The sequence below is a fragment of the Cololabis saira genome, chromosome 1 (assembly GCF_033807715.1).
Source record: "Cololabis saira isolate AMF1-May2022 chromosome 1, fColSai1.1, whole genome shotgun sequence".
Classification (NCBI taxonomy): Eukaryota; Metazoa; Chordata; class Actinopteri; order Beloniformes; family Belonidae; genus Cololabis; species Cololabis saira.
This window is the reverse complement of record NC_084587.1, coordinates 7,780,571-7,804,373: the sequence shown is the minus strand read 5'-3', so window position 1 is coordinate 7,804,373 and position 23,803 is coordinate 7,780,571. Positions and strand designations below refer to the sequence as shown.

The 23,803-nt window shown below is 40.8% G+C and overlaps 1 protein-coding gene across 1 annotated transcript in view; it reads left to right on the top strand.

The window, feature by feature from the left end:
* Positions 1–23,803, top strand: part of usp43a (ubiquitin specific peptidase 43a) — a 305,451-nt gene that overhangs the window by 146,431 nt on the left and 135,217 nt on the right. The window contains exons 8-10 of the mRNA XM_061733346.1: positions 688–850; positions 6,842–6,953; positions 19,839–19,942. Coding sequence (XP_061589330.1) covers positions 688–850; positions 6,842–6,953; positions 19,839–19,942 — 379 coding nt within the window. The remainder of the gene's footprint in view (positions 1–687; positions 851–6,841; positions 6,954–19,838; positions 19,943–23,803) is intronic.

Sequence of the window (23,803 nt, the reverse complement as noted above, 5' to 3'; positions counted from 1 at the left end):
AACAACCATAATTTATCAATTAACAACCATAATTTATCAATGCACAACCATAACTCATCAATAAACAACCATAATTCATCAATACATGACCATAATTCATCAATAAACAACCATAATTCATCAATAGAACCATAATTAATCAAGATAACCATAATTCCTCAATAAACAACCATAATTAATCAATAAACAACCATAATTCACCAATACACAACCATAATTCATCAATACAACCATAATTCACCAATACACAACCATAATTAATCAATAAACAACCATAATTCACCAATACACAACCATAATTCATCAATAAACAACCATAATTCACCAATACACAACCATAATTCATCAATAAACAACCATAATTCACCAATACACAACCATAATTCACCCATAGAACCATAATTCATCAATACAACCATAATTCACCAATACACAACCATAATTCATCAATAAACAACCATAATTCACCAATACACAACCATCATTCATCAATGCAGGACCATTTTCTCAGTTCCAAATCATTGCATTCTGTTGTCTAATCTTCAATCACGGTTCACCAGAAGATCTTAAGTTCATATGTAGGAGAGATTGTATTTTTACCAGCAACATTTTGCAGGTTCGTCCTACTGCAGCCGTCTGAACCCCAGCGGTCCTGATGTGTCTCCCTGTCCCCTCTGCTCCTCCCAGGGCATCACCACAGCCTCCCCTCGTCTCCGTACAGCTCCGGGCCTGACGGCCAGCGGCTGCCTCCGTCGGGCCACCTCTCCTCCGAGTTCCTGAACCAGAGCAGCTCCTCCAAGGTCCTGCTGCTCGTCTGCAACACGGCGGGGTCGGGCCAGCAGGCCGTCCGGTGAGAACAAACCACAGCGTCACATTCTCATGCAAACGTAGGGGCTTAATCTACCGACTGTATCCAGAGAAGAGGAAGTTTACTAGGGAGTTTCCTTTCTGGTTTTACATTCAGAGGCTGTGTATTACAACTTCTTTCCCCTTTCTCAGTGTACAACTCCTTTTTTGACTCTGATCTATTTATCTTCTTTCAGTCCTTTGCTTTTTGTTTTGTATAAATTGTAGTGTTTTCTCAATTTTTCAACGATTGGGTAATACTAAGTAACCCCCTTACTACTCCATAGGATTTAGGGAGATAATCTGCTAATCATGAGTGATTGTTGAACTGATCACCAGCAGATATGCAGATCTCTAAGTCTGTGTTAGCCAAATGCTTCGAGGGAAAGACATGAGCAGTAGCAACAGAGAGGAATTGTTGCAGGACATCAGTCCGGAAAAGGTGATAAACCCCAGAACCCTACGAGTCCCTGAGGGACCAGGGGGACGCATCTTCTGTCTAAGAAAAAAAGCACAACTAAAGGTGGAAAAAAATTACACCTCAACAAACCACAATGCTTCCGGGGACAATGTCTCTGGATAGACGAGACCAAAGTCTTAATGCCTTAATGACTTAAAACAACATCTCTGAAGCTCGGTGGTTGAGGCGTGAATGTTCGGGGTTGTTTCGTAGTCACAGGACCTGGAAATCTTGAGCCCTGAACAGAACGATGATTTGATGCCCCAAAGACGAATCTACATCCTAATGGCTGAAAAATAAAATGATCAAGTTACTAGAACGGGTTAATCAAAACCTGGACATCCACCCAACTGAGATGTTGTGTTGGAACCTGAAGAGAGCCGTGCAGAAGCGAATGGCCTAAAATCCCCATCAGCTGCTGAATCTGAATCTAAAAGCTTTTAACTCTTGGATGGAACTAAGGATTGCCCACAGTGTTTTTTTTGGTCTTTTGAGCATCATTTTAATTAAAGTCATAGTTTTACATCTTTGCATCTGAAGCTCCCATCAAGCCTAAACTTAAAACTGACTTCTGAAATCTGAGCGTGTTGAGTAATGTTTTAAAAAAAACGTTCTTTAAAGTAAAGATTCGGTCCTACTGGTTGCCATGACAATCACAGACGGCATCATTATGTTACTCCGCAACCAGAAATGTGTCTCATGCACATGTAAACTGTTTTATCGGGTTTCTGGATAAACATCTCACAGAAACAACATGAAACACATTATTGAACATGTAAAATCGATGGAAACCAAAGCTTTGAGGGTTTTAGATATTCTGGCCTTTCTTACCAGTTTCTGTTCATTCCCGTCATTTTACTCTTATTACGAGTTTTGAGTTTAAGCAGAGCAGCTCAATAACTGATCATGAAAGCAGGGTCTCCAATTGGAATAGAAAATGTAATAAACACGTTTCTCTTACTGCCACAATGGGCGTCTTGATCTAACCGAGAACGGTCTACGTCCTTGAAAACACCCGGCACAGACCAGACCAGCATTCACACTGTAATTGTTTGGCATCTAGAGACATTTTGTCCACAAATTACTGTATTTAAGCTGGATAATGTCACGATCTGACATTTGAAACCTCATCTGTTGTCAACATAAGTAAATATGAGTCTGTAGCTTAACCAAAGAAAATATCCTGGGAGCAAAAAACAATAAAGCTGCCGTGCGCTTGTTGTAACAGAGTTTCCGTACCGTACAGAGCTGCTTTAACTATAGATGTCTGCTATTGCGATGGGGTTGATGTCTGAGCTCTAGCTGGATTTTTCCTTTTCTGAAGCCATTCTGAGGTGTGTTCCTGGAAAGCAAAGGATGTTTGGTCCCTACCTTCAGTTTTCTGTGACTCTGCCTCCTATCCACCGGACATTGATTGGGCCTTTGGACAACGCCCGGCCCTCACACCGTCCGTATCAATTTTCAAAACTTGCTAATGAATCTTGGGCAGCGTCTGGGTCATAAAACACATTCCAAGATCAAAGTTTTGTTAATTCTGTGAACTGTGGGACTCCTGTGGCACACGCATCACTGAGCATGGTTGCAATCGAGTCAGAAGTGCCAAAAGTATCTCAGATTGAACCTAAATTGATCTTTTATCTGGATTTACATCAGTGTGCTCCTGCACCACCAAACTTCTCTGACACTTTCACTGGGTCTTGCAGGATACTATGGTAAACTTAGGAATTAATTTTGATTGTAAGTGGTCTGGACCTCGAGGCAGCCCAAATCAGGATGCTTCCTCTACCACGCTTCACCACTGGTACAATGTGTTTATTTAATTTTATTTTTCTAACGCTGGTAAGCTCTTGGGGTTTTTTGTGCCGTACATATATGCCGTGTTCTTACTGAACAAATCCACTTTTGTTTTATCTCAAAAAATTTCATCAAACGTTTTCCCAGTAGTGCTGTGGGTTGCCACAATGCTCTTTGGCAAACTGAGTCAGGCATCAGTCACATTATCAGTTACATTATTTCCAAGACATCATCAAGATTCTCTGTTCCACCTAATGAGACCCACTTCGTTTAGAGTTTAGATGCGTGAGCTTCTCCAGGAACTCTGGAGTCCTCCCCCCAGTCCAGAAACATTCGTTAGGCTGATGAGGGATTCTGGATCCACTGGATGAGCGAGTCTGAGCAAGATTGTTCATCGTTGTGATAGAAGGAGGATTTGTCCGGAGTAAACTGGAGAATCTGAATCTGACCGGAGTGAACCCGGACCTGGAATCTGTCCGGAGTAAACCGGAATCTGACCGGAGTGAACCGGAATCTATTTGGAGGGAACCGGAATCTATTCGGAGTGAACCGGAATCTATTTGGAGGGAACCGGAATCTATTCGGAGTGAACCGGAATCTGACCGGAGTGAACCGGAATCTATTTGGAGGGAACTGGAATCTATTCGGAGTGAACCGGAATCTGACTGGAGTGAACCGGAATCTTTCCGGAGTGAACTGGGATATGTCTGGAGTAGGGGTGGGAAAAAAATCGATATTTCAATATATTGTTGTGCTCTCTGTTTCAATAAATAATCGATATACTGTCGGCTAATATTGATATTTTATTACAACACACATAATGGTTTACGCGGTTGTCACCGCACTATTGTTCAAGCTCTGCCCCGCCCGCCCCCGCTGCCCTCGTGAGCAAAACAACCGGCCGCCTGAGAAACCAGCTCAGAAAATACAGAACGACCGGTTTACTTCGTACACAGCGGGCTGAGCAGGACTGTTAATGCTGGAAGTTACTTGCTGTTTGAGCCTGTGTTTATGCTGCCTTATGCGTTAATGTCCGCTCACACAGACAGCCAGCTGCGTTAAGAAACGGACCCCGCTCACGCTCCACGTGAGGAGAGCGGCGCGTACTGTAATACAAAATTATTCCACCTATTACAGACGCCGTTAAAGTAAATGACCGTCAGTCTTTTTGTGTTATGACGTTTATGCTTTTCACTCTGTAAGTGATCCTCGCTCGTATCCTTCCGTGTCCAGTCAACCGTGTGCTGGAAAAACTTGCAGATCATTGAATCATCAGACACGTTAAGCTTGATTTATGGTTCCGCGTTACACCAACGCAGAGCCTACGCCGTAGGGTACGCGGCGACGCGTACAGTACGGTGCGTGTCGCTGCATACCTTACGGCGTAAATCTGCGTTGGTGTAACGCGGAACCATAAATCAGCCTTTACACACGGACACACGCAGACACACGCCCACCCGTGCAAAACCAGTGTTCAGTGCTTTGGATATTTCAGCTTAAATTTCAAAATGTTATATTACTGTAGTTCAATGAAGTTCATATTATTTATATTTATTATAGCTTATTTGGTTTCTTCTGTTATCGGATACAGTTTGTCATGACATGAGTGAAAAATGCCTGATGCTTCATGGCAATATGTGTGTGTGGTGACAGAATAAATTAGACAGGCTAAAAGGATATTGGAAAAGAAGGGATATTGAAAAGCCTATTTGAGTTATTTCTTAGTTATTTCACAATAATTATTTGTGAAATTATTATTTCACTAGTTATTTTACAGTCATATAATTCAGGCAACAGCGCAAACATTTTTTTTAATAACACTAATCCACATCAATATCGGATCAAATCGAATCAAATGGTGATAATCGATTCTGAGTCTTAAGAATCGGATCAATTCTTGACATTTTAATAGATACCCAGCCCTAGGAGGCAGTGAGGTACTGTGCAAAATTAAGTTGCTTACTGACTTTTCAGTATTAGAAACAAAGCAGTGCACTGTCCTGGTTTATATAAAACATGTTATTAATGTTCATGCACTTTAATTTGTTCAGCTGTAGTGTTTACATTTACAAGCCTATGAGACAGTGAGGAAATATACAAATGCACTTTCTTGTATGAAGTTTTGGCATTGAATAAATGCATAACTACAGACGTTTTCCTTTTTATAGGTATTTTTTCTTTTTCAGTCCCATATATCGTGATATATCGCTCTTACCGATATATCGATATATCGATATATCGAATATCGAAAATATCGTGATATTATCGATATCCTGGGCCACATATCGCCAAAGTATCGAATTGGGACATACCCGTATCGTCCCACCCCTAGTCTGGAGTGAACCGGAATCTTTCCGGAGTGAACTGGAATCTGTCCGGAGTGAACCGGAATCTTTCCGGTGTGAACTGGAATCTGTCCGGAGTGAACCGGAATCTTTCCGGTGTGAACTGGAATCTGTCCGGAGTGAACCGGAATCTTTCCAGAGTGAACTGGAATATGTCTGGAGTGAACCGGAATCTGTCCGGAGTGAACCGGAATCTTTCCGGAGTGAACCGGAATCTGTCCGGAGTGAACTGGAATCTTTCCGGAGTGAACCGGAATCTGTCCGGAGTGAACTGGAATCTGTCCGGAGTGAACCGGAATCTTTCCGGAGTGAACCGGAATCTTTCCGGAGTGAACCGGAATTTGTCCGGAGTGAACCGGAATCTGTCAGGAGTGAACCGGAATCTGTCAGGAGTGAACCGGAATCTGTCAGGAGTGAACCGGAATCTGTCAGGAGTGAACCGGAATCTGACTGGAGTCAACTGGAATCTGTCCGGAGTGAACCAGAATCTGACCGGAGTCAACTGGAATCTGTCCGGAGTGAACCAGAATCTTTCCGGAGTGAACTGGAATCTGTCCGGAGTGAACCAGAATCTTTCCGGAGTGAACTGAAATCTGTCTGGAGTGAACCGGAATCTGTCAGGAGTGAACTGGAATCTGTCCAGAGTGAACCCAGACTTTGAATCTTGAATGGAGTGAGCCGGAATCTATCCGGAGTGAACTGGAATCTGTCCGGAGTGAACTGGAATCTGACCGGAGTGAACTGAAATCTGTCTGGAGTGAACCAGAATCTTTCCGGAGTGAACTGAAATCTGTCCGGAGCGAACCGGAATCTGACCGGAGCGAACCGGAATCTGACCGGAGCGAACCGGAATCTGACCGGAGCGAACCGGAATCTGACCGGAGTGAACCGGAATCTGTCCGGAGTGAACCAAAATCTGTTCGGAGTGAAAACGGAATCTATCTGGAGTGAATCCGGGCCAGGAATCTGTCTGGAGTGAACTGGAATCTGACCGGAGTGAACCGGGGTCTGACCGGAGTGAACCGGAATCTGTCCGGAGTGAACCGGAATCTGTCCGGAGTGAACCGGAATCTATCTGGAGTGAACCGGAATCTATCTAGAGTGAACCGGAATCTATCTGAGGTGAATCCGGGCCAGGAATCTGACCGGAGTGTACCGGACTCTATCTGGAGTGAACCGGAATCTATCTGAGGTGAATCCGGGCCAGGAATCTGACCGGAGTGAACCGGAATCTATTCGGAGTGAACTGGAATCTGTCCAGAGTGAACCCGGCTCCAGAAAGTCCTCACTCCTCCTATCCCCCCAATCCTGGGTAGAATTGAAGGGTGTGTCATACATGAATGAACGATAACTACTACATGTCTTATTTGATTGATTTCCTCCTGTGTCCCCTCAGGTTCGGGCCTCCTTTCCTCATGCGTGAGGACAGGAACCTCTCCTGGGAGCAGCTGCAGCAGAGCATGCTCAGCAAGTTCTACTATCTCATGCTGAGTGGATCTCAGGTGCAGGTACGTGGTTCTGCCCCGTTGGCCAGCGACCCGTCGCCTCGCCCTCACCGGGCTCCCCGAACCTCTCGCCCTCACCGGGCTCCCCGAACCCCTCGCCCTCTGGCGGTAGAAGGGAGTTATATTCCCTCGTCATCCCTCCCACAACCAGGCCCGGACTGGCCATAGGGAGAACCGGGAGTATTCCCGATGCGCCGGTCTAGGACTGGCCTGCTGGCCTGCCGCCTGCGTCTCTCTCTCTTTTTTTTTTTTTAACAGCTGCTGGTGCGCCGCAGCGCCGGCTCTCTGACTTTTTTTCTAAGTTAGTGAGTCAGGCCAGGCCAATCAGAGGCCACTCAGGCCAGTAACCTGTGAGGAGGGCAAGATGATTGGTTTGTTTCGATTAACACCCGCCACAACAGTCCGTATAGCCTGAATTATGGTTCTGTGTTAAAACGACGTAACACTACGCCGTAGGGAACGGCGTACCTACGGCGTAGTGTCTGCGTTGGTGTAACGCGGAACCATAAATCAGCCGTACCACCAAACAGAGCGCGCCGTCACTCCATTTCTCCGTGGTGCAGTACCCCCCGCGACCGCTAGTTAGCGATCTTTTCCTGAATGGTTTATCCAACTTTTTCCGGTCACAGTGAATCAAAGAGATAAGGACAACTATTGTGCAAAAAACCAAAACAAAAAAAATCACACATAGCCTACACAAAGAAAAGAGTGGTGAAAGTTAAGCGACGGGACCAGTAGAGGACACAAAGCAGAGCCACATAATGGACACCCAGCCGGGTAAAAAAAAGAGAAAAGGCGGAGCTGAGAGGGAGAGAGAAAAAAAAAAAAAGGCGTTGGGGGATGACGCGGCCAAATGCCAAAAATTATTTGATTTATTCAGGCCCCCCCCCAGCAAACATGCGTCTGCAAGTAAGTTGCAGTACATTTTCAGGCTACACAGTGAAAATATGTAGCCTATAACCCCTGGCCTTGAATTGAAATAAGGATAGAGATTTTAAAATTACTGATTTACAAGACACTTTATTATAATTAATATTTACTGATTTTGAAATTATTTATTTGTGCAACAAATGGGATAGCCTATAATCATTCCATTATTATGTATATGAATACAAGGCCAAATCAAGGGAGACATAGGCTACATTATCTTCCTGTATGAACTATAGTGTATGAACATGAACGAACACTGTAAGCACATGTTTGCTGTTCAAAGGTGGTGATGGTGATGACACCAGTCCAGGAGAAGCCAGTGCAGAGCAATTGGCAGAAGGTACAGAAGCATTTCTACAGTAGAGCAACAACATGCAAAAGTTGCAGACATATGAACACCACCAGACACAGCCTTTTGACATAAATGGCCCTCATTTGTAATAGTAGCTTTATTGGCATTACATCTGGGGTTGCCACCTTTCAGAAATAAAAATAAGGGATGCCCTGATTTCAGCAGCGCAGGAGCCAAAAAAAAAGCCCTAAAACTTCTAAACTGCATAAAAATGTGTTTATTTTATATGAAAAACAAAATGCTTTGATTTAAAGTTTAAAGTGCTTTAATAGCATTGAACTTTCATGACTGTAGAGACAGACAACCATATAGCAACTGAAATATCCTCCTATGCTACGTATGTAACATCAGCCCAGATGTATAATATAACTACAGGTGAAGAATATGGTGTAAAAGTTAATTTATTTCAATAATTCAACTAGAATATGGTGTAAAAGTTAATTTATTTCAATAATTCAACTAGAATATGGTGTAAAAGTTAATTTATTTCAATAATTCAACTAGAATATGGTGTAAAAGTTAATTTATTTCAATAATTCAACTAGAATATGGTGTAAAAGTTAATTTATTTCAATAATTCAACTAGAATATGGTGTAAAAGTTAATTTATTTCGATAATTCAACTAGAATATGGTGTAAAAGTTAATTTATTTCAATAATTCAACTAGAATATGGTGTCAAAGTTAATTTATTTCAATAATTCAACTAGAATATGGTGTCAAAGTTAATTTATTTCAATAATTCAACTAGAATATGGTGTAAAAGTTAATTTATTTCAATAATTCAACTAGAATATGGTGTAAAAGTTAATTTATTTCGATAATTCAACTAGAATATGGTGTAAAAGTTAATTTATTTCAATAATTCAACTAGAATATGGTGTCAAAGTTAATTTATTTCAATAATTCAACTAGAATATGGTGTCAAAGTTAATTTATTTCAATAATTCAACTAGAATATGGTGTAAAAGTTCATTTATTTCAATAATTCAACTAGAATATGGTGTCAAAGTTAATTTATTTCAATAATTCAACTAGAATATGGTGTAAAAGTTAACTTATTTCAATAATTCAACTAGAATATGGTGTAAAAGTTAACTTATTTCAATAATTCAACTAGAATATGGTGTAAAAGTTCATTTATTTCAATAATTCAACTAGAATATGGTGTAAAAGTTAACTTATTTCAATAATTCAACTAGAATATGGTGTAAAAGTTAATTTATTTCATAATTCAACTAGAATATGGTGTAAAAGTTAATTTATTTCAATAATTCAACTAGAATATGGTGTAAAAGTTAATTTATTTCAATAATTCAACTAGAATATGGTGTAAATGTTAATTTATTTCAATAATTCAACTAGAATATAGTGTAAAAGTTAATTTATTTCAATAATTCAACTAGAATATGGTGTAAAAGTTAATTTATTTCAATAATTCAACTAGAATATGGTGTAAAAATTTATGAAAATACAGGACAAATCGCGTCCTGTATTAGTTCAATACGGGACGCAACATTTTTTTCTCAAATAAAGGACAATTCTGTATTTTACGGGACGGGTGGCAACACTAATTACATCGTTATTCTATTAAGCGATTGTGTTGAATTTTTCTGTCTGTTGCTGACTTGCTGTTATGTATCCCAGCACCAACATGAAACCTTGGATTTACTGTAGGTTGGGGTTCATTAGTATGATGATGTGCCACTGAGGCAGTTGATATTCTACATGTCATGGCTATTTATGATTAGCTCTAACCTTGACACTGCTTATTATATAAAACCTTTATTCTCTTCTATTAAAGTAGTACCACCACAAATACAGCAGTAAAGTTACTGTATATTCCAACCTTTTAGATTAATTGTTAGGTTTGGCCCTAGTTGGTTTTGCTAGTTGAGGAGTCATTTGTTATGCTTTCTTCCATGCACATTCTTGTCAAATTTGCGACTGGCCATTTCAAACTAAATATTAAAATATATTTCTATATTTCCTATGAAAAGTTGGAGATATTACCAGTTCTGGTACTTCAGACGTTGAGCCCAGTAGTAGCTCAGTGCCACAGACATCTACCATTGCATGTGTCAGTAGTTTAACATTGAACAGGCTATGAAACATTTGAACAAAAAACATATTTGACAATATTATGCTTTTATTAAATGGTATTGATAAAATTTGTTAATGGTAATAATATAAAGATTATGCTGGTTGTTCTTACAGTCCCAGAAGATGCTGAGTATACTGACAAGCCAACAAGTTCAAGTCCAGGGAGCAGTGCTAGGGAAAGGCCAATGGAGGACACAGACAGACATTCAGACTCAGAGAGACCATTTAATTATTTTGCTCGCCCTCACTCTGGAGATTTTGATTTATTTTTCCGGTACCACCCACAACAAAATCCCAAGAAAGCCATTCCCAAAGTGTTTTACACTAAGGATGGGATACATAGAAAATGGCTAACTTACTGTGAGGCTTCTCATTCATTGTATTGTTCAGTGTGTCTTATGTTTGCTAGGCCTTCTGATAACCCTTTTGTGAAAGGAGGCATGCAGGCATGGAAGCATGTCCACCAACGAATTGAGGAACATGAAAAAAGCAAGTTGCACAGAGAGAGTGCAGAGGTGTATTTCCTGAGAGCTAACAAGGCTGACATCTGTAGCCTAGTGAGTGAGAAGCAGATGTCAGTACACCGCGAGCAAGTGAGGAAAAAAAGGCAAGTCATGGAACGGGTGGTCAATATAGTGAAAGTGCTTGGGAAGCGTGGCCTCAGCTACAGAGGGGATAAACATGAAGCTGCTTACAGCCTGGAAAACATGACCTTGGACCATGGAAATTTTTTAGAGATGGTATTGCTGCTGAGCAGATATGATGTTTGCTTAAAAGAGCATGTCAATGACTGCATTAAGCAGAGCAAGATGGCACATGAGACTGGAGGGGGTAAAGGAAGGGGGTCCCTTGTAACTCTGCTCTCAAAGCAAACAGTCAACAAAGTCATTGATACTGTCAGTCATCTAATCCAGCACACTATTGCTGATGAGGTAAGGGAGGCAAAGATGTTTTCAGTCCAACTGGATACAACCCAAGACCTTACATCCAAAGACCAGTGTGCTATAGTCGTGAGATACGTCACTGATGTTATCCATGAGAGGCTACTAGCTGTCATTGATTGTGAGGCATCGACTGGGGCATACTTTGTAGAGACACTGAGAAAAACCCTCGATAAAGTTGGCATTGAAATAAAAAACTGTGTTGGTAACTCAACTGATGGAGCTGCTAACATGCAAGGGCAGTACAGGGGATTTTCTGCATTGCTTACTGGGGAGTCTCCCAAGCAAGTCCACATATGGTGTTATGCACACGTGCTTAACCTTGTGTTGACAGACACTACAGGAGTTGTTGTGGAAAGTGCATCACTGTTCTCATTATTAAATGATGTAGCAGTTTTCATCCGGGAGTCATACAAACGCATGCACCTGTGGGAGAAAGTCAGTGAAGACAGAAGAAACAGGCGGCTTGCTCCAATAGGTGAAACTCGGTGGTTGGCAAAAGATCAAGCCTTGAGCAAAGTTTTTGGCTCATTTGGAAAGCCTGAACATGCACTTTTCACTGACCTGGTGATCACAATGAAAACGATTGAAGAAGATGACACGATGAAGCCTACTGTACGGGTCAAGGCCAAAGGATATGTTGAGTCACTTGTGAGATATGAAACCATACTCACAGCACAGATATTTCTCAGGATATTTGAAGCAACATCCCCTGTCTCCAAATATCTTCAGACCAGTGGCATGGATATACTTACTGCCCAGCGCTTGATAACGGGAACAGAAGACAGCCTGAGAAAGTGTTCCAGGGACTTCGATGGTGTCAGGGAAGCAGCAGATGTGTTTGTGCAGTGGGCAAACAGCACTCTCCAGGAGCAAGATGACTATGATGTTGAAGTCCAGACTACCCTCCCAGACAAACGCACACGTAAAAAGAAAACCATGCCAGGTGAACAGGCACAAGATGAACCTGTTTTGGATGTTGAGAGGAACTACAGCATCAAAGTGCATAATGTAATCCTCGACACCATCACAGACAGCATCCACTGCCGTTATGCAGCTAGTGCAGTGCTCTGCTCAGACTTTGCCTGCATGGACCCAAGAAACTTTCCTGAAATCAGGGATAAAGGCCTCCCAAAAACAGCTCTGGGAGAGCTTAGCAAATGCCTGGCCAAATTTGATGAGCGTGCCACAATTCCAACTTTGCAGGCAGAACTGACTAGCCTTGCTAATCAGTGGCAGACACTGAAGATGGCATGTTTATCTGGCTATAAAGTCAGGACAGTCACTGAACTATCCGAAGACGGTGTACACACTGAGGATCCTGAGCAGGGCCTGGAGTTGGAGAACAGTCACTGCTCCTTTTGTAAGAACTGTCCCATATGCTGCTACCACATCCTGTCTCATTTTAACTTGCTCACAGATGCCTACCATGTCATTGGTCTAGGATACAAGTTCTTGCTGACCTTGTCTGTAACACAGGTGGCCTGTGAAAGGACCTTCTCCACACTGAAATTTGTGAAGAACAGACTTCGGACCTCCATGAGCCAGGACCGCCTAGAAGCATTTCTGTTGATGTCAACAGAGAAGGAAATACTCATGGGACTTGACAGCGATGGCATTATTGATAAGGTGGCAGAATCCAGTGCTTTGATGCGCCGCATGCTGACCCTCTAATGCAGCATTTACAAACTGTGAGTTCCAGACCTATATTTTTTTGATTTTTGATTGATTTAACTTTTTATTTACGTGTCATGCACATGATGTGCCCAGCTCGAGTGGGCTTACAAGACACCAAAAAAAAGAAAAAGGAACATAAAGCAAATGAAAGCCATGCCCATCTGGGCAAATGTGTTAGGAGGGCTAGGATTGCTTGATTGAAGTTTTTGCTCAAGCAGATCTAAACGGGATTTTAGCGCCCCGATTTCGAAGTCAATATTATCTTGGATTTCTTTGACGCACTTTTTGAGCTCACTTTTCAAGATTTTTTCCAATGATCCGTACAGTCCATCCATCTTACTATTCAGTTGCTTTTCAATAAGTGGGTCACTATAGGGGGCTAGGTCATATATTTACAGTACTTTATCTTGACTATATAATTTGCATGTAGAAAGAAGTTGTTGTTGTCTGTAAAGATGTTTCAATCTCACTAAATATATATTATTTTTTATTTTATATTTTATATATATTATTTTATTTGATTTTCAGTATGTTTGAAAACTGAAAACAGGAATATACTGTATTGACCTGTGTTTATAGTGTTAAGATAGTAGTTTATAGTGTTAAGTGTTAATAATAAACCTGTTTTTTACATTGTAATGACAGTGTATTTCATATTTTGCTTCAAAATATTTGGTGGGTCAACACCTCCACAGTTGAGTCTTGGCTTGAAAATGTCCATGTGACATTAGGGTGAGTGTCTTAGTGGCTATTATTCTTATATTGGAGTGCATTTTGTTTTAAATCAGCCAAAAACATAATTGTGTGTGTGTGTGTGTGTGTGTGTGTGTGTGTGTGTGTGTGTGTGTGTGTGTGTGTGTGTGTGTGTGTGTGTGTGTGTGTGGGCGGGCGGGCGGGCGGGCGGGCGGGCGGGCGGGCAGGCAGGCAGGCAGGGCCAAGGTGGCCTGTTACATGACTGACTCCTGGCCTGAAAAAGTTTCCCAGTCCGGCCCTGCCCACAACACTACACCACATCTACTTGCATCTACATGCACTTTATAAGACGTGGTTTTATCATTTTATTGCTACTTTGTTCCTCCGTTATTGTTTTGTATTCTGTCTTTTAACCTTGTGATTTTATTTGTTTTGACGTGCGCTGCTGCCTTCCTGGCCGGGTCACCCTTGTTAAAGAGATCCTTGATCTCAATGGGCTACTACCTGGTTAAATAAAGGTTAAATTAAAAAAAAAAAAAAAAAAAAACTAAAATCTGTTCTTAGGAACGTAAAAAGGATTGTTTCAAGAAAATTTTAAGATTATTTTCCTTACTCGATTGGCAAAGATATTTTTGCTCGAAATAAGACGATTTTCTCTGGATTTATGGACTATTAGGCTGATTAGCGACCGTTACGCGACACTCCTCCGTGGGTATTAGCGCCGTTTATCCAGCGATCTCCCGCATCATAAGAAACGCCGAACACCCTTCTCGCACAGGCCGTCTCTGCTGCAGGCTGTTGGGTTGCCACGGGCAACGGCATGACGACGGGCAGTTTTCTGATGCGGCCTTCTTCAGCACGTCTCGGCAGACAATCAAAGATCGGAAATTAAGAGCGACATTAATTTATTACCGCCGGACGACGGATGCAGAGGGTTTGAATCCTCCTCGTAAAACCGAGCAGCACGGATTCGGAGGTCGTTGGAGATGCTTTAAAGCGGGAAACATCACCTGTGTCCCAACGGTGATTGGTTTCACTTCAGTGTGGATGACCTGGGAGCTGGTGAAAGGCCTCGGTGTGGTACAGTTCCTTCTTCATGAGCCATCCCTTTCTCCTTTTACAGCGTGTCTGTATTTAATCAACTGGCCAGACAGGCAGCAGGTGCTGCTGCTGCTCTTCCTGAGTCGGTCCTCTCCTCGTCATTAGAGGATGCTCTAGTGCGACCCAGTGGACCTTTTAGCAAGGTGCAGGCTGGTTTTATTTTTATTTTTATTTCCTTTTCCCATTAATTGATTGATTGATATCTTTTATTTTACAGTACAGTACAAAAAAAATTCAGAAAATTAAATAAATAACATAAAAAAGAACAATAATAACCACTAAATAATAAATGTACCATCATAAACATGGTAGTTGAGAATTAATAAATATAACAGCAAATGTGTTGTGCTCAAAAAAGGAGTAGGAAGAAGTAAAAAACATATGGACACCTATTAATTAATAAAGAATTAAGAGTAAAACATCCCACGTCACGTGAATTCAGCTCTTCTTTTGTACCCATGAGGACTCGTATAGCAGGAAAAAGTCATAAAAGTTTACCATGTGGTCCAACTTAATCATAAAATATCCTTGAAGCGTTTTCCAAACGCTTTATCGTATGTACCCGAGTGCATTTAAATCCATTCAGACATTATTCATCACTAAATTCTGTAATAAAATCTGTTTAATCTGTTTACTTATAAACATAATCGTCTGAACTCTAAAGGGACAAACTTGTCTGGCCAGACTAGTTATTACTTTACAAAGTTTTCATTTCCTCAGATCTTTTTACAGAAGGCTAAATGTGTTAGTTATGTAGATAGATAGATAGATAGATAGATAGATAGATAGATAGATAGATAGATAGATAGATAGATAGATAGATAGATAGATAGATAGATAGATAGATAGATAGATAGATAGATAGATAGATAGATAGATAGATAGATAGATAGATAGATAGATAGATAGATATACAGTAGGTTTTTTAACTAGTTTGTTGTGACTAATTAGCCATGGTGGTGAATGAACCGATGGATAACTTTCTTTACACTCTTTATACCTTAGGTTGGTTTTGTCGTCTGCCTCGCCGGTCTTCTCTTTCTCTCTCTCGTTATTGTTGCTGGTTGTGGGATGTTGTTTTCCCGTGGTTTGTATGCCATTTAATTCAAGTGCGGTTTAAGAAACGTTATTCTCCCTGTGGTCCAAAAAACACTGAGCCCACACACCTGTGTCTATTTAATACTTAATTGTGTGACGTGACCCATTACCAAGGTGATTACTGCCCCCTTGTGGCTTGGTATATTAGTAACACCAAAAATATATGAACTAGTCATTCAACAAAAAGAAACCAAAAACACCCATACTGGCTCCAACATAGTTCCTTTTCTGCTTAGTTGTATTGTTATTAATGATCTTATGTTTCTGTTTAGTTTTTGTCTCTTGTACGTTCAGTTAGTCTGTAACTTGCTGCTGCTGCCTGAAACAGGTCTGTCTTGGAAATGAGACCAATGAGATTTTACCTGTATGAATAAAGATTAATGAATAAAAAGAAAAGAGGAGCTATCAGGTCTGGTGGGTAACAGGGAGCCCGGCCGTTGGCAGCAGCGTTTAGCAGCGTTTGTCCCATGATGTCGCGCTACAAGCTGGATCAAACTTAGTGAGTGTTTGGCAAATTTAGATAAAGACCTAGGTGAAGAATATCCTCCAATAAATCCTCATACCATATTTTGCAGACTATTAGACTATGCAGACAGATTTTTTACTTCAGTGTTCCACATAAAACTGGTTCGAGGTCAGAAAACACAACAACATTCATACAGAAGGCGCACTGACGATTTTTGAAAAAAATTCAGGATTTGTGCTGAAAATATGGTAATTTCCACCAAAACGTGGTGTGAAATCAGTGCCAGACTCTTCTCCTCCGTTGTTCCCTGATGGTGGAACAACCTACCAATCTCTGTCCGATCTGCAGGTCTGGACCTACTTTTAAGAGCAAGATAAAGACTCAGCTCTGTAAGCAGAAGTTCTGCATCTAGTGAACTTCTCTGCTCATCAGAATTAGTTAGAAGATCCAGCTTTTTGCAGGACTCAGCACTGAGGAAGCTGCACTTATGACAAGATGATCGTATGATGGTGTCGTTTTAGATGTAGTTTTATTGTGTAAAGGGACTGTTGTGTTGGGCGGGAAGGGAACACTTGCTGCTCAGGGTTCCTCTCAGGCAGCAAGCAACACAATAAGGTAGTTTTATCGTCATTATTTTCATATATATATATATATATATATATACATTCATGTACATTTTTATTTCATTCATGTACATTTTTATTTTTATTTTATTCTCCCATTCACTCTTTTCTTATAGTGTATATATATATATATATATATTTATGGTTACATTTTTGTTGTGTACAGTTTACTTGCTTATATAGTCTTGCATTTGTTTTGCACTTTGACGGAGCTGCTGCCTAATTTCATTGTAGAAGTATAATGATAATAAATGCTTTCTATTCTTCTTCTTCTATTCTATATATATATATATATATATATATATATATATATATATATATATATATATATATATATATATATATATATATAAAAACAAAACAAATCTTTTAGGATGTTTAGGACCCCCAGATTTCTAGGGCCTTCAGTTAATTCAAAGACTGGCTGCAGCCGGCGCGACAGCTCCCCCTACAGTTAGGTATAAACTACAACACCACCACAAGTTCAAGTTCAATGATTTCTCTTCAGCGTGATGTTTCTCCTCGGCTCTAGTTCATCTCGTTTTAACTGATTAACCCTTGTGCTGTCTTCAGGTCAAGGAAGGAGGAAGGGAAGAAGGGAGGAAAGAAGGAAGAAAGGAAACAAGGGAGGAAAGAAGGAAGGAAGGGAGAAAAGAAAGAAGGGAGGAAAGAAGGAAGGAAGGGAGAAAAGAAGGGAGGAAAGAAAGAAGGGAGGAAAGAAGGAAGGAAGGGAGAAAAGAAGGAAGGGAGGAAAGAAGGAAGGAAGGAAGAAGGGAAGGAAGGAAGGGAGAAAATAAGGAAGAAAGGGAGAAAAGAAGGAAGGAAGGAAAGGAGGGAAAAAAGAAGGAAGGAAGGGAGGAAAGAAGGAAGGGAAGGGAAAAAAATGAAGGAAGGAAAGGAGAAAACAAGGAAATAGTGTACGAGGGGAGAAAAGAAGGAAGGAAGGAAAGAAGGAAGGAAGGGAGAAAAGAAGGAAGGGAGGAAAGAAAGAAGGAAGGAAGGAAGGGAAAAAGGAAGGAAGGAAGGAAGGAAGGAAGGAAGGAAGGAAGGAAGGAAGGAAGGAAGGAAGGAAGGAAGGAAGGAAGGAAGGAAGGAAGGAAGGAAGGAAGGAAGGAAGGAAGGAAGGAAGGAAGGAAGGAAGGAGAGAGCAGGAGGAAAGAAGGATAGGAGAATTAGGTCATTTTTGACCAGTACAAGGGTTAAAGAGTCTTAAAGGGGACCTATTATGGCATCTAATAAAGAGGCATTGAATGTCTTAAAAACAATCTTTTGATTGATTTTGCTAAATAAATTAGAAATTCAGCCTCTAAACCATGTCTTTATCTTCCCATTCTCTAACCTCATTATCTATGCAGGATTCTGAGTGGGCGGGGCTATGATAATGAGGCTCTATGCTGATTGGCTGCCTGAATGACGCGATACACCGCTACGGAAAAATGGCGGAAGCTCCGGCCGGCGGAGTTAGTTGTGGGCGTGGTTTCACGCATCGGAGGCCAACCATGTAAATCACTCCCGTCGTTACGTAACAAAGGGAGCAGAATCTTATTGGCTCGTAGATCCACATTACACTGGACGGCTCATCCGGGCGGCTGTACAGACACTGCAGAATTTGGTTGCTTTCCTCCTTCTCTGAGTTGGTAGGCTGAGGGGAGACCACTTTATATATGTTAAAGCAAGAAAAAACTTGTTTTTCATAATAGTTCCCTTTAAAGAGTCTTAACCTTAATTCAGATCCATTCAAGCTCATCTGGTCAGAGAGAGAACACGCCTGTTTCATTTACCGCTTAAGCCTCCTATTAACCCGCTAATTTACTCCTCTTCATGCTCGACCGCGGTCAGACTTTCTTCCTGCTCTCCACTACGGTTTCTCACCCCCCTCCCCCGCCACATTATAACCCATCTCTAAATGCTTTCCTCTATTTTCTAATTCAGAAAAGATTCTTGAGAATGATTTCATTTTCTTCTCATCAAGCACCTTCTGCACCCTTATTTAGCAAATTTAAATTATTATCATTTTTTTCTATTAACAAAATTCAAACATGCCTGTTTATGTTTAAGTTCATTCATTTCAAACAAGACATTCCAGGCACTTTTCATAATTTTTTTCTGTTATCATCAGATATTCATTCTTATTCAGTAAGAGGTGGGAAGAACTTTCATTTACCTCTTTGTCTTTTACCTCCAGTCACCAATCCTTTATCAAATTCCATGGCCCTCAACTCTGGAACTCTTTAGATAGATCTCTTAAGTTAGTGTCATCCTTAAAAATGTTTAGGACCAACTTAATGGGGTATCTTTTATATAGACAAAATTAACAGGCTATTCGTACTAAAATGAAATTGCCATTTCATAGATATTTTTGTTTGGGTGTTTATTGTATTTTTCTTTGTTTCTTTTACCTTTTCTTTTCCTTTCTATTCTTTTTCTATTGATTGGTTTGTTTTGGTGATTTTGTATTGAGGGGGAGGATTTTTTATAAGCCCTTCGGGCTTCTTTTCCTCTCCTGCACAAATTATTTGTCCTTGTATGATAAAAAACTTTACTGTTGTCATTGTGCAAATAAAAAAAATAAAAAAAATAAATATTTGACTGAACCCAGTGAACAAGACAAGACGCCTGTTTTAGACACGTGTGACGTAGATCCTGCGTCAGTCAAGTTAGACATAGTGGATTTTATCTTTTTAGGTATATATTTGATATTTGATAGTCCCTATTTTCTGGCATAACCTTTGAATGGTTTGACATAGAGAGTCGTGGGTGGTGTCATTTCTGAGATGCTTATGGGGGGCGGTGGCCGTGAGTGCGAGGGCCCGTTCATCGCTGCTTGCAGCTTTAATTGTTCTTGAAATCTTGACGTTTCATCACAGGTAATAATCAGTTCTCCCCCTCCCATCTTTCCTCTCAGAATGCCGGGGTGCTGTTCAAGATCCGAGTGGTGGGCGGATCTGCAGCCTACAGCTACCTGTCTCCACACGACAGCCGGCCGCTGCACCACCCGGCGGTTGACAGGTGGGAAACATACCTGCAAATCTCTCCTCATTTCTGTAAGCAGCACAGCAGACTGAATAAACGGCAGACTGCAGATTTGTGAACCCACGCAAACAGAAACACAGACGACGACACAAATCTGTATTCAGCGACGGCAGACCGACATTCACGTGACTTTTCAGGAATCTATGGGCTGTGATGGGCTGTAAGGACGACTTTAAACTAATATGAGTATGTGAATTGAGGCATCAAACTGCAGCAGAGGAACTCAGAGTAAATCTTTTACTTTATTTTTATTTTTCATGTGATTTTGATGGGGGCGGTGCCCTAGGGCCCTCTACTGACCAGCCAACACTGGTATACAATAATGTTGAAATGGCATGTACATCATTAATACACAAACAATCATTATCAATCAAACATGCCCGGGGTTGATAGCAGGACAGAAAAAAGATTAAATAAAACTTACTCAGTAAAAATATTGTAAACCTTACATAGATCATATGATTTAACAGCTTTTTTAGTCTCACATCACAGAGGGAGGAGATACATTGTTTAATATATGCAGAAAGTTGAAAAAAGTTTGGTTTCTTACCAGAACATTTAGATTTGTGTATGTAAAATTTTTATGAAATGATTAACAAATTAATCAAATAAAAGTAAAAGAGTAAAGGTCCGAGAGGGATGATCTTCCCACGTTAGATGTTATATTCTCTAAGTGGGTTTGTTTAAACACAAATGTGTAACTGAAGCTTTTTTATGTCAGAATCTGTTTCCAAAACCTCTCCCTTGTGTGCGCTACAGATATTACTATGAGAAAAATTGGCACAAGAATGAATAAAACTGAATAAAAGTCTCAGTAGCACTATGTTGCAGTGCTTCGTTTTGACCACACGGGGGCAGCAGATCCCAACACAGCTCATGTGTGGAGCCCTGATGAGATGCAACAACAGACTGTAAAAAAGGGAAGAAAGGAGGGGGAAAAATGGAAAAAGAGAGAGACGAGAGAGAAGGGGGAATGAAAAAAATATGTTTACTTATTTTCCTTTTCTTTTCTGAATGAATATGTGTACTTTTGTAGAGATTACCATTATTACGGCTTTGTATGTTCAAAGAATAGAAATAGAAATAGAATAGAAAGCCTTTATTATCAATGTACATGTACAGTGGAATTAGGCAGCATCTCCGTCAAAGTGCACACATGCAAAGACTATGTAAGCAAGGAAGCATAAATGTATATATATATATGTACACACACTATAAACAAGAGTGAATGGGAGGATAAAAAATGTACATGGATGGGTGGGGGATATTGCACTAAAATGAATGGAAGAATAATATAGCCCTTGAAAGGATGGGAGTATTGCACATAGATAGTAGAATATTGGGACATTGTGGATAGAAGGTAGAAAAATATTGCACAGAAAATATGAGGTAGCTTATAGGTTGAGAAAGTTCACAGCTTTGGGGAAGAAGCTGTCCCTGAATCTTTTTGTACGGGTTCGTAAGGACCTGAAGCGCCTCCCAGAGGGCAACAGGTCGAAAAGGTGGAAACCGGGGTGGGTGTTGTCCTTTAAAATGTTCCTTGCCCTGTTGAGTAGGGATGGGAATTGATAAGATTTTTTCGATTCCGATTCCATTTTCGATTCTGCTTAACGATTCGATTCTTTATCGATTCTCTTATCGATTCTCATTTGGAAAAAAGGAGAAGAAACAATTTTAGTATCAACTTTGTTTTAATAAAACGAAGTTGATACTAAAATTGTTTCTTTGTTTTAATTTATTTGTTTCTCTGATCTTTTTTGTTCAAAGATATAAAACTTTTATATCTTTGAACAAAAAAATATAAGTGAGGTCTTAAGATGCCCCCAGCCTTGGGCTCCTCGATGGTGCTAGGGGGTCCCCACAAAATGATTTGTAATATACAGTGAAATATGTATTTAATATAAAATAATAATAATAATAAAATAAATAATAATAATAAAAAAAATAATAGTGGAATCGATAAGGGAATCGTTTGCGAAAAAGGCCAACGATTCCAAGGAATTGAAACACTGGGAACCGGTTCTCAACAAGACCCGGTTCTCGATTCCCATCCCTACTGTTGAGGCAGCAGGAGCTGTAGATGTCAGACAGGGAGGGCAGAGAGGGCAGAGGGCAGCCCATGATCTTCCGTGCTGTGTTTGCCACCCTCTGCAGCCTCTTCCTGTCTGCCTCCGTGCAGCTGGAGTGCCACACTGTCACGGTATGGGTCAGCAGGCTCTCTATGGTGGACCGGTAGAAGGTAGAAGGTCACCAGCAACTGTGTGTTCAAGTTCTCCTTCCTGAGCACCCTCAGGAAGTGCAGCCGCTGCTGAGCCTTCTTCACCAGTGCAGTGGTGTTTACAGACCAGGAGAGGTCTGCAGTGATGTGGACGCCCAGGAACTGCACTTGCTCCACACATTCACCGTTGATGTGCAGGGGGACGGGGGCGGCTCGGTTCCGCCTGAAATCCAGGATGAGCTCCTTGGTTTTGGTGGTGTTCAGTGCCAGGTTGTTCAGTGCGCACCACTCACCAAGTTTAAGGACCTCATCTCTGTAGTCCGCCTCGTTTCCCCCTGTGATCAGTGTTTAGTTTAGTTTAGTTTATTTAGCAATATAAGACAAATATGAACAAAAAATGAAAAACAATGAAATAACATGCAAGGAAAGGAAGAAGCCTGGTGGCTTATATAGAATCCTTTCCATATATGAATAAAAAATAAAACAAAGCTACACAAGGGAGAGTACAAAAAAAAACAAAAAAAACACAAGAAAATGTAACTCAGATCAAATAATGAACATTACAAAGATGAAACAATAAGAATGTTCTTTAAATGTTTTTTGAATATTCGCAAGGATGGTGATGATTTAAGAGATTTATTGAGCGAATTCCACAAGTGGGGAAAGATTGATGTTTCCATGTTCTACAAAACGGTAAGTTAAAATCATCTTTGTGCCTTGTGGCATAAGAATGAATTAACACAAAATAAATTATGAAAGGAAGAAGGAAGATCTTGTATATCATTTTTGAATTTGAACATAAACAAACATGTTTTAAAAATGTTAATTTTATTGATGGATAATAATGAATAATTAATGAAAAGGGGAGCACATGGCTCATATCCGTTTGCGTGTGATATCATTCTGAGAAACCTTTTTTGAATAATCAATATTTTATTAATATATGTTGGATGTGTCGAAGCCCAAACAATGTTGCAGTAATTAAGATGAGGGAAGATTAAACTATAATAGAGAGTTAAATGAGAGGAAGGAAGAACAAAAGGACAAACTTTTCTCAAAATACCAAGCATCTTGTGTCATTAGCAAACTTGACAATGACGTTCTCTGGGTGGGCGGGGCTGCAGTCCGATGTGTAGAACGAGTACAGAAGTGGGCTCAGCACACAGCCCTGAGGAGAGCCAGTGCTGAGAGAGGGAGTACAGAAGTGGGCTCAGCACACAGCCCTGAGGAGAGCCAGTGATGACAGAGGGAGTACAGAAGTGGGCTCAGCACACAGCCCTGAGGAGAGCCAGTGATGACAGAGGGAGTACAGAAGTGGGCTCAGCACACAGCCCTGAGGAGAGCCAGTGATGACAGAGGGAGTACAGAAGTGGGCTCAGCACACAGCCCTGAGGAGAGCCAGTGCTGAGAGTGCGGGAGGAGGAGAGTTGACGACGAGCTTCACGCGCTGGGGTCGGTTCACCAAAAAGTCCTTAATCCAGGAGCAGGTGGATGGTGGGAGCCCCAGGGTGCATAGCTTGGGGATTAGAATGTCCGGTTTTATGGTATTGAAGGCTGAGCTGAATTTGAGGAAGAGCATCCTCACGTAGCTCCCCTGTTTCTCCAGGTGACTCAGCGCG